The sequence below is a fragment of the Triturus cristatus genome, chromosome 10 (assembly GCF_964204655.1).
Source record: "Triturus cristatus chromosome 10, aTriCri1.1, whole genome shotgun sequence".
NCBI classification, from domain to species: domain Eukaryota; kingdom Metazoa; phylum Chordata; class Amphibia; order Caudata; family Salamandridae; genus Triturus; species Triturus cristatus.
Genome location: NC_140593.1, coordinates 1,235,889,547 through 1,235,904,529, shown reverse-complemented (window position 1 = coordinate 1,235,904,529; position 14,983 = coordinate 1,235,889,547). Strand labels below are relative to the sequence as shown.

General features: G+C 48.7%; 1 protein-coding gene across 5 annotated transcripts in view; it reads right to left on the bottom strand.

Moving 5' to 3' along the window:
• Nucleotides 1–14,983, bottom strand: part of HUWE1 (HECT, UBA and WWE domain containing E3 ubiquitin protein ligase 1) — a 1,878,220-nt gene that overhangs the window by 1,756,777 nt on the left and 106,460 nt on the right. For 4 of the 5 annotated variants that reach the window (XM_085629862.1, XM_085629866.1, XM_085629867.1 and 1 more), the window contains exons 6-7: nt 5,179–5,241; nt 3,409–3,486 (exon numbers count right to left, since the gene is read on the bottom strand). In XM_085629862.1, the coding sequence (XP_085485988.1) occupies nt 3,409–3,486; nt 5,179–5,241 (141 nt within the window). The remainder of the gene's footprint in view (nt 1–3,408; nt 3,487–5,178; nt 5,242–14,983) is intronic. The other variant, XM_085629865.1, reaches the window with a different exon arrangement.

Sequence of the window (14,983 nt, the reverse complement as noted above, 5' to 3'; positions counted from 1 at the left end):
ACATACACATTTAATCAGCCAGTAGCATCCTCTGAGGGGGTGCAGCAGGAGCAGCTGCTGAATAGGTGCAGTGCAGCACAGGACCGTCTTGGTCTGTGCGACCCTGGAGGCAGACGGAATCGTGGGTCCTGCCTTCTGAGAAGTAGGATTGTTCTTATTAAGCACAAGACATTTCAACATTTAAGATGACTTTTTGGTGGTAAAAGAGCAGCTGCATCTTGGAGTCCAATGCCCAATTTCCCAGAAGGGTAGCTTGGTCAAAATCTTCCTTTTTGGGAGGAGCTAATGTCTTCAGAAATAAATTATTCTGCATAATTATCCATAAACGGTTACATGTATATGCTGTCAGCACAGAGTATAACAGACGTTAAAGACAGACACTGCAAGGTACCTGGACATCAAATGTCTTGAAAGCAAACATGTAAGCTGGAAATACTCTGCTTAACACCTATGTTCCGCATAACAAAAAGCTTCTTTGGGCTCGTTTAAGATACTCCTCCTCACCGCCTCCCCTTGTGGAATGCTGGTTTGGCAAAAGGAGAAATTTGGTTGCCTTAGAAATCTTTAAGGAGGTTTCTAACTTCATAAACTCCATGTTTGCAACGTAGTAAGATTCCCCAAGTCTTTCAGACACCCTGTACACCTTTGCAAGTAATGCCATTCCGAGAATGTATGCAAGCCTGGTAGGAAACACTATTGCGTAATGTCCTTTTCTAATTTTCTTCCTCCCCAATAAGGAGGCTTCACAAATAATCAAGAAAACATGTGGACAGACCAGGCCTCAAAAAATTATAAAATTGTTACCAGACCTGCAGGTCTAGTAACTTAAATAAATCAGTTCAACCTAAATGTAAGGCGCATGACCCATAAACTGGTCTGAAATTGTGTGATGTAAGCTGTAGGAAAGAGGACTGTAATGTGGTGTGGTTGTGAGAATTCACAATGTAATATTGTTAATCTCTTGCAGGTACAGTTGGATACTTCAAGAAAACCCTGAGCTTAGTCCTGGGTAGCTGTGGCACAGTGCAATCCGGATTAGACAAAGGAGCAAGTGTACAACATGTAAAAGTAACCAAACAGTTCAACACAATAGAAATCAGACACCATCTAAACCAAAAAAAGGATGTATTTTTATCTTCCATTTGACACCAAAACGACAAGGAGTGGCAGTGTGTTGTCTAGGTTGACAATGCATCAGTGTCAGGAAGGTCTAACAAAAGTTCTCAAAAAAAGTGGTGATTTCTAAAATCACCTTTCTATTAAACCTCCAAGGGCTGGGTGACTAGCCACAGGCGTGGGCTTGCAAAAGACATGCCAACACTTGACCTCAGTCTTTGGACACAGCAAATATGACGAGATAAAACAAGATTTAAAGGCATATTTAGTGCTCATTCAGTTTTTGAATTACAATACCACCTGTTCTTTGCCAGCTAACTTGCCAGAACGGGTCAGTAGGCCCTGAAAATAGCCCACCTCGATATAATCTGACTCACCACAGGGAGTGGGTGGGTAGATTGAGGTTTCACAGGCAATCAAGGCAAAGTGCGATAAAGACACTTCTATTCAAACAAAACTGTAAGCGTGGCTAGACTTTTCCCAGGAAGCAACAACCCCCTGAACTTTTTCTGGCATTAAAAAAAGCCTTCACAGGAGTCATGCTTTGCTGGGGGATGGCACTATGTATTCCCCTACATCTGAAAACATGCAGAATTATGGATAACGTAACTTATCTCGCAATCATCCACTAATCACAATGAGCCATTATGATCCCTGTGCATTTACACATACCCCAGATACTAGTAGCAGGGCCATTAGAAAATACCAAACTCGCATGAATTGATCAAAAACAAGCCTTGGGACTAGATCAAGGGTGTGAGCCGAGAAACTGAGAATCAAATGAGAAGTCAGAGTCACAAATTCTACACACCACACCATTTTTTAAACGAAGGCAAGATGTGTTGAGTGCTCAAGTATTCACTCTCTCGGGATATGCTTAACAGTGACATCTGTCTTCAGGCTACATCAGCTTTAACAATCTTGAAGCAGCTTGATCTGTTAAATTACAATTCTGAAATGAATGCATTCTAGAATATGGGTTGCGAGGACTTCGCTTCACCACCCAAGTCCAACTGCAACACTAGGAAGACAAAGTAATATTCCCAAGAGCAGATTTTGAGTAATGAGCATACTCTACTAATATGCCACTCTCAACATGTTCACACAGGGACAAACTAAAGCCATTTCTAGTGCACTAGACCCCCACCCCCTTTCCCCGGCCCCCAGATCATCCACTTGGTAGATCCCTACAGCAGATGTATACACCCTGCTGGCAGTGCTACAGAACAACATTTATTCTGTTGTGTCTAATTCAACAAGGAGACAGAAGCCAAATTCACACCAAAATGGATTCCCTTTTCAGCAATTGACATTCGCCCCTTCCCATGTATTGCATGCCCAATGTGACTGACAACTACCCTGGAGCGAGTCCCTCGAAGGGGTACGAAGTATTCAGTTCCTTCTTCCCTGGTGTCCATTAGCACTACTTGAAAGGAGTACATTTTAGGAAGAACAAAACCAAGACAAGGAAAAAGAACAGAAATCTCTCAGCATCAGCCAGAACACAAATCATCCACTAACAGTCCTAAATTCCCAATATCCGTATGTCAAGGCAGTGATGCTAGACTCATGGCCATGGCTTAGGCCACTGTAGGCCCACAGACAGATTCAGCTCAGATTCTGCAGACCCTACTTCAACCCTCAAACTGAAGTAGAAACATTACTATTCAGTCACAGGAAGAAAGAGCAGGTTAAAAGAACACAGACACAGGAGCAAAATTTAGCTAGGTGCGTGAAAGGGGTATTTCATGCTCTATTCGGATACCACAGAACCAAGGACTGGCTAGTTGAGCCACAGTTTGGCAAGGCGGACGATGGAGGACCAATGCAATAACCTATAGTTGCCTATTTTGGGAACCAGAATGCAGTCAGTAAGTCCACTAAAAAGGCCTATTGCAGTGGTCTGAGAAAAGTTTATTCAAAACACTGCTCACATTTCAGAAGACCACATCAAAGTATTATGTGGATTCCTAGGAGGTGACAGCCGGTATAGTTCTGCAAACACAAGTAACTTCTCTGCTAAAGACATCCACTTTCATGGATTAACGATCTAGTCCCCTAGAAAGGCCATCCACAGTGATGTATGAACAAACCGTTAAATCCTTTCACACTGCCTGGTCCAAAGCTATCACCAATCCAAAGTAAACCCCCCCCCCCCCCCCCCCCCATCCGTTCTCCCACTAACTACCTCTCCTCAGTGTCTGACCAAGCAGCAGAATAACGTAACCACTTCTCGCGACAAACCTTCGCCCACCCCCTTTTTGTACAAGAACAAGTCTGTGCGAGACTCACCCTTTTCTCGACTTTGATCTCAGTCCCTGGCTCTGCATAGAATTCAAAGTGTAGGGTAGTTGCACTGGGAGGGTATTTCTGTGTATAAAGCACAGGATGGAATCAGACAGTGAGCGCCAGCTGAGTACGTAATAAAGCAGCTCCCAAGACACCACCCTCTCCCTCCCACATACGAGACAAAGGTCCTAGGCACGAACAGATATTTGGGCCCTAAGGGGCATTCCAGCCAGAAAACCAAGAGGCATTTGGAGAACAGATCTTTCTTGTACAAACGCAATATTTCTATAGACCCTGGTGCACTGAAGTGTCCATGCACTACATGAAAGACACCTGGAGCAAGACTCCAAATAATGGATGCGTCAACAGCGCACTAAATGCCAAAGACCGTGGCTTGAGATTTTAGAGGATTTATCAGGCTTCTTTCTGCTGAATGGCATAAAAAGTAGACTAGTCAGCCTTACGTCAGCAGTTTAGAGTGCCAAAGACTACCTCCAAAGCTGGAATGATATGCTAGCAGGAGAATTGTACCGGCAGAGAAACAAATGATCAGGACTTTAGCAATGCAGACTCCTGCCATCCGAGTGACCCATTCTGAATTATAACACCACCAGACACCCCTAGAATGTGGGGGCTCTTAGGAGACCATCAATGTCCAACACAAAGCCAGGACTAAACACATCTGAAGAGCAGCCACACGCATCTTCAGACTGATTAGCTACTGAGGGGATTCAGGCTACCCCATGCTATTCTAGGAGGATTTGAGGGAATGATCAAAGTAGAGTCCCCTGATCTTCCTACACATTTTGACAATCTCCACAAACCAGCACTACCAACTTCCCGGGTCTACCAACAAAAAAAACTACCACATTGCCAAGCTTTACAGCCTACAAGCAACAGGTATCAACTACTTTTAAAACAATTGTGTTCATCTAACTTCTCAGATGATGGATCATACCAACATTTCAACCAGCATAGAAGCCAACGTTACAAAATATTACAATTTATCTCCAATAGGCATCCTTGGCTGAAACTTATCATTCAAAATAACTAGGAAGTACAATAGCAAATCAGAGAACAAATTAGCAGAATTGTGTGGGACTGATCGGCATGATGAACAGGACAAAAGGTCCGTAGACAACTGTGCAACAGTTTTCCATGTGGAATTAGGTGCGCTCTCTTAAGCAGATGCAGCAACACGTTGCAGTCCACAAAGAAGCCACATCAGCCCTACAAAATGTAAATATTCATACACTGCTTGCAAGCCATCAACAAGTCTGCAACCTGTTGAGGGCATCATCAGGTGTGATGAAGGAAGCAGCACACAGTTCTACAAACACTTATAAACAGGTAATGGGAGCAGAGATTCTCTGTATGGATTAACTCACATGGCAACATACGGATCGTACCATACACCGCCAATGAGAAATTTGGCCAAATAAAGCACAAACGGTGCAAATTGAAGTGGGGAGACCCTTTTGACAACGTTTGCCCACTTCTGGCCTATTTGTAAGCATGGAAAAGCAAACAAATCAAGAAAGCGTCACTGCTTGCAGAGTAAATAAGCTGGCTTGCAAAATGCATATTACCTTCCACATTTTTACCACTAAATTAACAAAGCTAAATGGTGCTTCATAAGCACAATCAATATTCAAGTCAGAAGCAGGCTTTCTGAAGGAAGGACAGTGGAGCAGTGTCCAGCACTACGTGCCCCAAGCTGGTCCGAACACTTTAACAAAGGGCAAAAGGAAAGCAAAGGAGAACAGAACTTACCACCAGATGTAGATCTCTACAACACTCTGCCAGACCAAAGCCGTTTTCCTTTCCGCCCCAGCTCTGCAGAAAAGAAATCAAAGAAGCATCACAATAGCAGTTAACAATTAGTTTGATCAGCACTGTAGACACTACCCTACTGGACTAGGAGAATATCTTCATGTAAGCCCTAAAACAAAGGCTAGGCTTAGATGGTTGTCACTGCCACTCACCAAGGTAAGTAGTTTATAGAAAGGAGAGTCAGTGTCAATGCTCTGATCACTTTTGTTTGCAGATTTTCGAATTTCTGATTCTGAAAATCTAGCTACACAAGTAAAGCAGTACATACATTTCATTCTGTAGAAATCATGTAGTAGAGAGCAAAAATTCAAAGGGCTGAACGGTTGCATCAATCTATAGGAAAGGTCACTGAAAAAAGAAAACGTTAATGAGCAGTAATTAAAGCTCGCCAGTGTTTTCTACCAGAACCAAATACACAGTTCATTCCCAGTAGTAAGACAAGTCCTCTGTAGAAAGTGTTACACAATGATAGCAAACAATGCACCAAATGCTGCCTAACCACCTTGTTTTACAATCCAAATTCCAGCCAATAAGGTGAAAAGGCTTGGAGTTCTAGCCTCCCACTCCAAACCATCCTACTCTCCTTCCCCAAGACCTGGAAAAGCTCAGTTTTCAAAGCAAAATGGAGAGCTAATAAGCCTCAAAGCGGAGACTAGAGGATCATGGTGACTATGAAACAGAACACCACTAGACAACTTTATTTGTACGCAATTAGGTTCTCCAACACTAGATCAGTCAGATTCACATGCCAGAATGAGACTAGTAAGCAGTTAGGGTAACAGGGAGGAAAGGTGGGAATCGGACATATTTAAAAACATGTTCTACAGTACTCCTCGAACTACAGCAGTTACCATGCGACCACAGTCAAGCAGTACTGCTTAGTGTGAGAAAGTGCCATCTTTCTTGCATGGTATGCCCCCACTTTTTGCTGAATTTACTGTAAGTGTGCCCTGGACTCCTGCCAATCAGGTGCCCAGGGCCTATGTTCCTTCCCTAAAACCCAAATTGGCAAACCCTGGCCACATGTCAGCCCCTGGTAAATGGTACCCAGGGCCTTGTGACCAAGGGAAGGCCTCTAAGGGCTGCAGCACTTCTAGTGCAACCCTTAGAGGCGCCACACACACACACACACACACACACACACACACACACACACACACACACACACACGGAGTGTCTGGGTACAAGAAAACAGAGTCGACATGTCACACATCCCTGTGTGCCATGCCCATCACCTACACTGCCCTGGCATACATCAGCCACCCCTCTAGCTGGGTGCCCTATGCCAGTGGTGTGGGCACAGGAGCATGAGCCCTGTGCCCCTACAGTACCCAGGTCCATTCCTGGGCACTGTAAGTGCAGTGCTGCCATTTAAGAGTACATGGTGCTGAGAGCTCGTCAAACACGAACTCCACAGCACCATAATGGCAACACTGAAGTCTGAGGAGTTTGGTATCAAACTTCTCAGCACATTAAAGCCACACTGATGCCAGTGCGGGATTTAATGTACCAAGCACCCCAGAGGGCATCTTAGAGATGCCCTCTGAAACCTAACCTAAAATCCACGTCTTGTCTGAGAGGCTTCCTAGGCTGCCACACGGCAGACATGTTGCTGGACCCCCTGGGTGGAGAGCCCCCCGCTCTCCTGGGCTTGCAACAATGCACATCCTGTGTGAGGTGCTAGGTCTCCCCCAGGATGGGCAGGGGAAAGCTTCAAAGGCATGCCGCCTTTGTGAGCTTCTCCAGGCCATTTGCTGTACTCAGCAACTGGCTCCCCACCGGTTCTGACCCCCACTCTGGCAGGAAGACTGGCCAGAAACTCCAAGTAAGGCCAGGGGATGTACCAGCCCGGCCAACCCCACCCCTCAGGTGGGGGAGGCAAGGTGAAGCACATCTCTGGGCCCTCGCCATCTTGATGATGGGGAGCCCTACCCAATCAGGACTAGGCCACTGCCACCCTCCCACAGGAGAGTGGCAGGATAGGGGGTGTACCCACCCCAGGGACCCAGTGGTCCTTGCCCTTTACCTACCTGTAACGCCCATAAATTTAGTATATAGGGGCACCCTGAACCTTCCTTCCTTAGATTCCAGATTCTAAACTAGCAAAGAAGAACAAGAAGAAAGAAGACCTGCTGTGCAGCTGCTAAGAGGGAGACACCAACTGCTTTGGCCCAAGCACTACCAGCCTGTCGATCCCTACGGATCTAGCTCCTGCTAAATCCCGGCACCTCCTGAGGCTAGCAACCTCACAAACCCCGGAGGACCTGGCTACCTTGTGACTGAGCACCTGGGACTCCCACGAGCAGTGGTTCTGCTCAAAGCAAGTTTCTAACACCTGGCATCAGCCCGGAACCACGAACCCTGCAAACTCCCTTTTGGCTTTTGGGTAAGTACTCGACTGGCAGAGTTAAGGTCCTGGGCACAGACTCGGGGGCCTCCCAGTGTTAGGTAAGTACAGTTGTTACACCCTCAGCGGCACAGGGGCAGCTGGGTGCAGAGTGAGTTAGGCCCAATGTTATCCTATGGGATGCAGGGGGGCCTTGGTTGGTGGCTGCTGACTAGCAGGCCACGCGGCTGTGGGAACTGGGCTCCTGGTTGCTTGCTCAGGGCAAATGGGGAAAGTAGGTAGGTGTAGAGGTTGCACTGCCAGGGCCACTCGGGCGGCTGGGTGCAGGGCGCTTTTGAGCCTTTGGGCGCTCAATGGATTTCAATGGGAAAGCTCAAGGACGAACAAAGGCTGCAAGCTCGGGGACGAAGATTCTTCAGGTGCCACCACCACTTCGAGAGGTAAGTTGGTTAGTTGGAGGATAGGTAGGCACCCAGGAGTTGGGCACAGGGGGCTGCAGGGCGCTGGTGCAGGGGTGCCTTTTTGTGTCAGGAAATCTTATCCTCTGTTCTGAGGCTGCAGGCATCGTCAGGAGCATCGAGGTAGGTCCTTGGGTGCCGGATTCGGGGTCAGTCGCCGTGGGGTCGTCCTCGTGGTCTTTGTTCACTCCAGCACAGGCCAGGCTTGGCGGGTGCAGAGTGTGAAGGGCTCGCGGTTCTGGGATGCTGCCAGGGATTAGAAGTAGATTTTGAGTAGAGCCTCTACTCATGGGAGTCCCTGGGGTTTAGAGTCAAAAGGTAGCCAGGTCCTCCGGGATTTGAGAGGTTGCTGGCCACAAGAGATGCCGGGTTGGAGCAGGAGCAGGTTCGAGGGTCGACAGGCCGGTAGGGCTGAGGCCAAATCAGTTGGTGTCTTCCTCTTCTTAGCAGCTGCAGGGCAGGTCTTTCTTCTAGCTCTTCTTCGGATTTTGGAATCTGGAATCTGGGGAAGGAAGGTTCAGGGTGCCCCCAATTACTAGATTTAGGGGCGTTACAGGTAGGTGAACGGCAGGGACCAATGGGTCCCTGTTCTGGGGTGGGTACACCCCATGTCCTGCCTCTCCTGTGGGAGGGGGGCAGTAGCCTAGTCCTGATTGGGCAGGGATTCCCATCTTCAAGATGGAGAGAGCCCGGAGATGTTCTTCACCTCGCCAGCCCCTGTCCCTATTTGGGGTTTCCGGCCAAGCTTCCTGCCAGAGTGGGGGGTTGCAGTGGCCTGGGGAAGCTCAGAGGCGGCATGCCTCTAAAGCTTCCCCGTGCCCATCCTGGGGGGGGAGGAGATTTAGCACCTCGTCCAGGATGTGCATTGTTGCAGGCCCAGGAGAGCAGGGGCTCTCCTACCCAGGGGTCCAGCAACATGTCTGCTGTGTGGCAGCCTAGGCAGCCTCCGAACAGACGTGGATTGTAGGTTAGGTTTTAGGGGGCATCTCTAAGATGCCCTCTGGGGTGCTTGGTACATTAAATCCCACACTGGCATCAGTGCAGGTTTAATCTGCTGAGAAGTTGGATACCAAACTTCAGTCTTTAGTGTTGCCATTATGGTGCTGTGGAGTTTGTTTGACGAGCTCTCAGCACCATATACTCTTAAATGGCAGCACTGCACTTACAGGACCCAGGAATGGCCCTGGATACTGTAGGGGCACAGGGCTCCTGCTCCTGTGCCCACACCATTGGCACAGGGCACCCAGCTAGAGGGGTGGCTGATGTATGCCATGGCAGTGTAGGTGATGGGCATGGCACACAGGGATGTGTGCCATGTCGACTTTGTTTTGGTTTTGCACCCAAACACTCAGCCTGCAAAGGCAGTGTGTGTGTGTGTGTGTGTGTGTGTGTGTGTAAGGGTACAGGGCCTCTAAGGGTGGCACAATGAGTGCTGCAGCCCTTAGAGGCCTTCCCTGGTCACAAGACCCTGGGTACCATTTACCACGGGCTGACATGTGACCAGGGTTTGCCAATTTGGGTTCTGTGTTTTTAGGGAAGGAACATAGGCCCTGGGCCCCTGATTGGCAGGAGTCCAGGGTACACCCAGTCAAAGTACATTCAGCAAAAAGTGGGGGCACACCATGCAAGAAAGATGGCACTTTATCACACCACTTTGTTACGATGTAATTGTAAGAATGGTTCTTGCATGGTTAAAGCCTGGATTTCACTTACCCTTCTGAGGGATGCGATAAGGAAAGCCACTTTAAATGTGAGGAACTGTAGTTCGCATTTATGTAGCGGTTCAAATGGGGGTCCCATGAGTCTTGTAAGAACAATGTTTAGATTCCACAATGGAGAGGGTGGTAATCTGGGAGGAATAATTCTTTTAAATCCTTCCATGAAGGCTTTGATTGCAGGGACTCTAAAGAGTGACAAGTGCTGTTGATTTTGTAAGTAGGCTGCTAATGCTGCTAGGTGGAAACGTATGGAGGAGTACGCTAAATTACATCTTTGCAAGTGCAGTAAGTAGCAAATTATGTCCTGGATGGATGCATCCAGTGGGTGTATATTATTGTTAGTGCAGTAAATGGCAAATCTTTTCCATTTACAGCACAGCAAGATCTAGTAGTAGGTTATCTGGCTTCTTTAATAATGTTCATGCAGTCTGGTGGCAGAATAAGGTAACCGAACTCTAGGACTTCAGGAGCCAGACCGCCAGATTGTTGACCTGGCTCTGGATGTCTGATCTCTCCATGGTTCTGCGTCAAGGATGAGGAGAGATGCAGTTGTTGGTGTGGAACTAGAGAGAGTTCCAGTAGTGTTGTGAACCACGGCTGGCGTGCCCATGTGGGAACTACTAGGATCAGTTTGAGAGACTACTGCCTGAGCTTGCGTACTACTAGTAGAATGAGTGGGAGAGGCGGAAAAGTGTACGCAAATCTGCCTGACCAGTTCATCCATATCGCTTTGCCCTTTGACTCTGGGTGGAGAAAGCTGGAGGCGAAGGTTGGGGATTTTGCGTTTGTGTGTGGCGAACAGATCTATGTCTGGTTGGCCCCATTGTTGGAAAAAGGGCAGTAGGACTTGGGGATGTAGTTCCCATTCGTGGATCTGTTGTGTCCGTCAACATAACAGTTTGGCAATCTGATTGTGAACCCCTGGAAGGTGTTCTGCAAGTAGGTATATGTTCTGAGGAATGGCCAATCTCCAAATGTTCTGTGCGAGCTGGGACAGCTGCAGAGAATGTGTGCCTCCTTGTTCTTGTATGTAATACATGGCTGTCATGTTGTCCGTCCGGATGAGGACAGCCTTGTTCTGTACATGTAGTTGGAAGATTTTAGTGCTAGGAATACTGCTAGCAGTTCTAGGTAATTGATATGGAGCACTTTCTGTTGAGTGGGCCATTTGCCCCGAGTGGGCCATTTGCCCCGAGTGGGCCATTTGCCCCGAGTGGGCCATTTGCCCCGAGTGGTCCATTTGCCCCGAGTGGTCCATTTGCCCCGAGTGGTCCATTTGCCCCGAGTGGTCCATTTGCCCCGAGTGGTCCATTTGCCCCGAGTGGTCCATTTGCCCCGAGTGGTCCATTTGCCCCGAGTGGTCCATTTGCCCCGAGTGGTCCATTTGCCCCGAGTGGTCCATTTGCCCCGAGTGGTCCATTTGCCCCGAGTGGTCCATTTGCCCCGAGTGGTCCATTTGCCCCGAGTGGTCCATTTGCCCCGAGTGGTCCATTTGCCCCGAGTGGTCCATTTGCCCCGAGTGGTCCATTTGCCCCGAGTGGTCCATTTGCCCCGAGTGGTCCATTTGCCCCGAGTGGTCCATTTGCCCCGAGTGGTCCATTTGCCCCGAGTGGTCCATTTGCCCCGAGTGGTCCATTTGCCCCGAGTGGTCCATTTGCCCCGAGTGGTCCATTTGCCCCGAGTGGTCCATTTGCCCCGAGTGGTCCATTTGCCCCGAGTGGTCCATTTGCCCCGAGTGGTCCATTTGCCCCGAGTGGTCCATTTGCCCCGAGTGGTCCATTTGCCCCGAGTGGTCCATTTGCCCCGAGTGGTCCATTTGCCCCGAGTGGTCCATTTGCCCCGAGTGGTCCATTTGCCCCGAGTGGTCCATTTGCCCCGAGTGGTCCATTTGCCCCGAGTGGTCCATTTGCCCCGAGTGGTCCATTTGCCCCGAGTGGTCCATTTGCCCCGAGTGGTCCATTTGCCCCGAGTGGTCCATTTGCCCCGAGTGGTCCATTTGCCCCGAGTGGTCCATTTGCCCCGAGTGGTCCATTTGCCCCGAGTGGTCCATTTGCCCCGAGTGGTCCATTTGCCCCGAGTGGTGTGTCCAAGGAGATGGGCTCCCCATCCTGTGAGTGATGAGTCTGTTGTGAGCACTATTTGTGGAAGAGGCTCTAGGAACGGCCGCCCTTTGGACAAGTTTGTTATGTTCCACCACTGTAGAGAGCAATGTGTGCGGCTGTCCACCAACAACAGATCTGTGAGTTGTCCGTCAGCCTGGTTCCACTGACGCGCTGGACATTCTTGCAAGGGGCGCATTTGAAGTCTTGCATAAGGCACAATGAAGATGCATGATGCCATCATGCCTATGGGTTGCATGAACACTCTTGCTGGAAGTGTTGGATTTGGAATTTCGTGGTAAGAGCTTGTATATTGGATATCCTGGCAGGACTGGGATATGCTAGGGCTGTGGAGGTGTTTATGGTGGCTCCTAGATACTGATGTATATGAGAGGGTTGGAGGGGAGACTTGGGATAGTTGATAGTGAACCTCAAGTTGTGTAATAGCTGGATGGTTTGGTGAGTGTGTAGAACACATTGGTCCAATGACTTGGCTTTTTTTAGCCAGTCGTCTAGATATGGGAAGACATGAATGTGTTGTCCGAGATGTGCTGCTACTACTACTGCAAGACATTTTGTGAATACTCTGGACGCGGTCGTTACCCCGAATGGAAGGACTGAACTGATAGTGTTGTCCGTCCACCACAAACCTTAGGTACTTCCTGTGAGCAGGATGAATGGGAATGTGGAAGTAGGCGTCCTTGAGATCAAGTGTGGCAAGGAAATCGCCTTGTTGCAGTAGTGGGAGCACTTGTTGAAGAGTGATCATAGGGAAATTATCAGTGTATATACATATTTAGGGGTCTGAGGAAGAGTATTGGTCTGAGAGTCCCGTCCTTTTTGGGGATTAGGAATTACAGCGAGTATACCCCTGTTCCTTGATGCTCTAAGGGAACTGGCTCTATTGCGTGCTTTTGAAGCAGTGAGAGAACCTGTTTGAGGAGCGTAAGATGGTCTGCAGACATCGGACACTGTTTGGGTGGTATGTGTGGGGGGTAGCTGTAAGTTCCAGGCAGTAACCATACTGGATAATTTGTCTTACCCACTTGTCTGTTGTGATGGAGTTCGACAGTTAGGAACGGTTAGTCTGCCCCAGACTGGAGTGAAATGGTCTGGGGGGAGCGGAGGAAAGTCACTGTTTTGTGGCAGGGGAGGTGCAAGTGTTATTACCTCGACCTCGTCCCTTGTTGTTCCCTCTGTATCCGCCTCTAAAATATCCTCTAGTGAGGGATGTTTGTGTAGTGGCTTTGAATGTAGAGGAGGTGTCTGCGCCCATATTTTTGGAGAAGGAGCACCGAAAGGCGCCACGCGTTTGTGGAGACTAAGGCTCCCATGGACTTAGCAGTCTCGGTGTCCTTTTTCATTTTTTTAAGGGAAGTGTCTACAGCCGGCCCAAATAGCTGTTCTTGGTTGAATGGCTGACTGAGAATGGTAGTTTGTACCTCTGGCTTAAAGCCTGAAATGCGTACCCAGGCACGTCGTCTAAGGAGCACACTGGTGTTAATTGATCTAGAGGCAGTGTCTGCTGCGTCAAGTGCACATTTAATTGACGCATTTGAAATTAGCTTGCCCTCTTGGATAAGGTCATTTGCCTGGGTTTTATACTGGTCAGGCAGATGTTGTAAGAGGTTTTCTAACTGGTCGTAGTGTGCCCTGTCATACCGTGCCAGTAGCGCTTGGGTGTTGGCAATACGCCAGTGATTAGCTGCTTGTGCTGCTACGCTCTTGCCAGAAGCTTCTAGCAGTTTGGATTCTTTATCCGGGGGTGGCGCATCTCCGTAGGTCTGGGGGTTGGCGAGTTTCCTCGCATTGGAAACTACCAGAGAATCCAAAGGCAACTGTCCTTTGATGCAAGTAGGATCTTCAGGGGCAGGCCTATATTTCTTTTCTATTCTAGGGTTAAGAACCCTGGCACGGACAGGGTCTTTAAATACTTCGGGGGCATGCTTAATGACTCCTTTGATCATAGGTAATATTTGCACCAACATTTGAGATTGTTCAAAAGTATCTAAGAGGAAATCTTCTGGTGCGTCAGAGTGCATTGTAACGCCATGATAAAGTGCAGCTCTATTTAATAATTGCCCAAACCCCAGGTGATCATCTGGGGGAGATGGTTTTGAGGGATATGGCTGTGGGTCTGGTAGGTCTGTTGGGATAGGGAATGCCCAATCATCAAGTGGTGAGGTATCTGGATCCGTGAACGGGTCATTAGGATCACCCCCACCCCCTAGGTCATCATCATCCGGAGGTGGTGTATGTGGTGGAGAAGTGACTGGTAAGGGTGGTGTAGGCAGCGGGGGTGGGTTAGAAGGCAGTGTAGGAGAAGAAGGGGGCACAGGCGATGTTGCAGAGTCCTTCTTGTGTACAGGAACTGGAGCAGACGGTGTGTCCAGTTTTCGTTTTTTTACATGGCACAGCCGTGACATGTCCAGTTTTTGGGTGGATATAAATCCTTTTCTGCCTTGGAACGATGGGATCTGGGTGAAAAAGTTCTTGTTCCTCTGTAACAGTTTTCGGTGCAGATTTTTTCGGTAGCGAGGTTGTGGTTGATCCTTATAGGTTTTGGCGTATCAGAGTCCTTAGCCGTTTGTTTTGGTGCCGAGGATGTTGGTTTCGGAGCCAAAGCTGGATCTTTAGGCGGTTTGCTCGGTCCCAAGCTACCAGAAGGCTTGTCTTTTTTCTTCGGAGCCGAGCCCGGAGGCAGGGCTTCTGAAGGATGTTTTTGGTCTCGACTGGAGCCACCAGGCGAAATCTTGACCACTGCCTTTGGTTTTGGCGGGGTTGGGACAGTGGTACTCACACGTTGCCCAGGAGTGATGAGGTCGTCTGAGTCTTCTGCCTCGGAGAGGATTGAGATCCTCGGAATCTTCTTCTGGGACATCGGGCCTTGATCAAAGATGTCCTCTGGTTCCGGAGCTGGTCTGTGCCATGTGTCTTGTAGCCCTTCGATCTCGGATGGTCTTTTTGGATTGAAAGGATGCACAGGCTGGACAGCTGGGCTCGTGTTCAGGTGATAGGCACAGGTTGCAGACCTTGTGATGGTCACTGTGTGGAAATTTTGCTCCACACTTGCGGCATTTTTTGAAAGGCGTCCATTCCATGAGCCGTAGGCCTTACGACGTG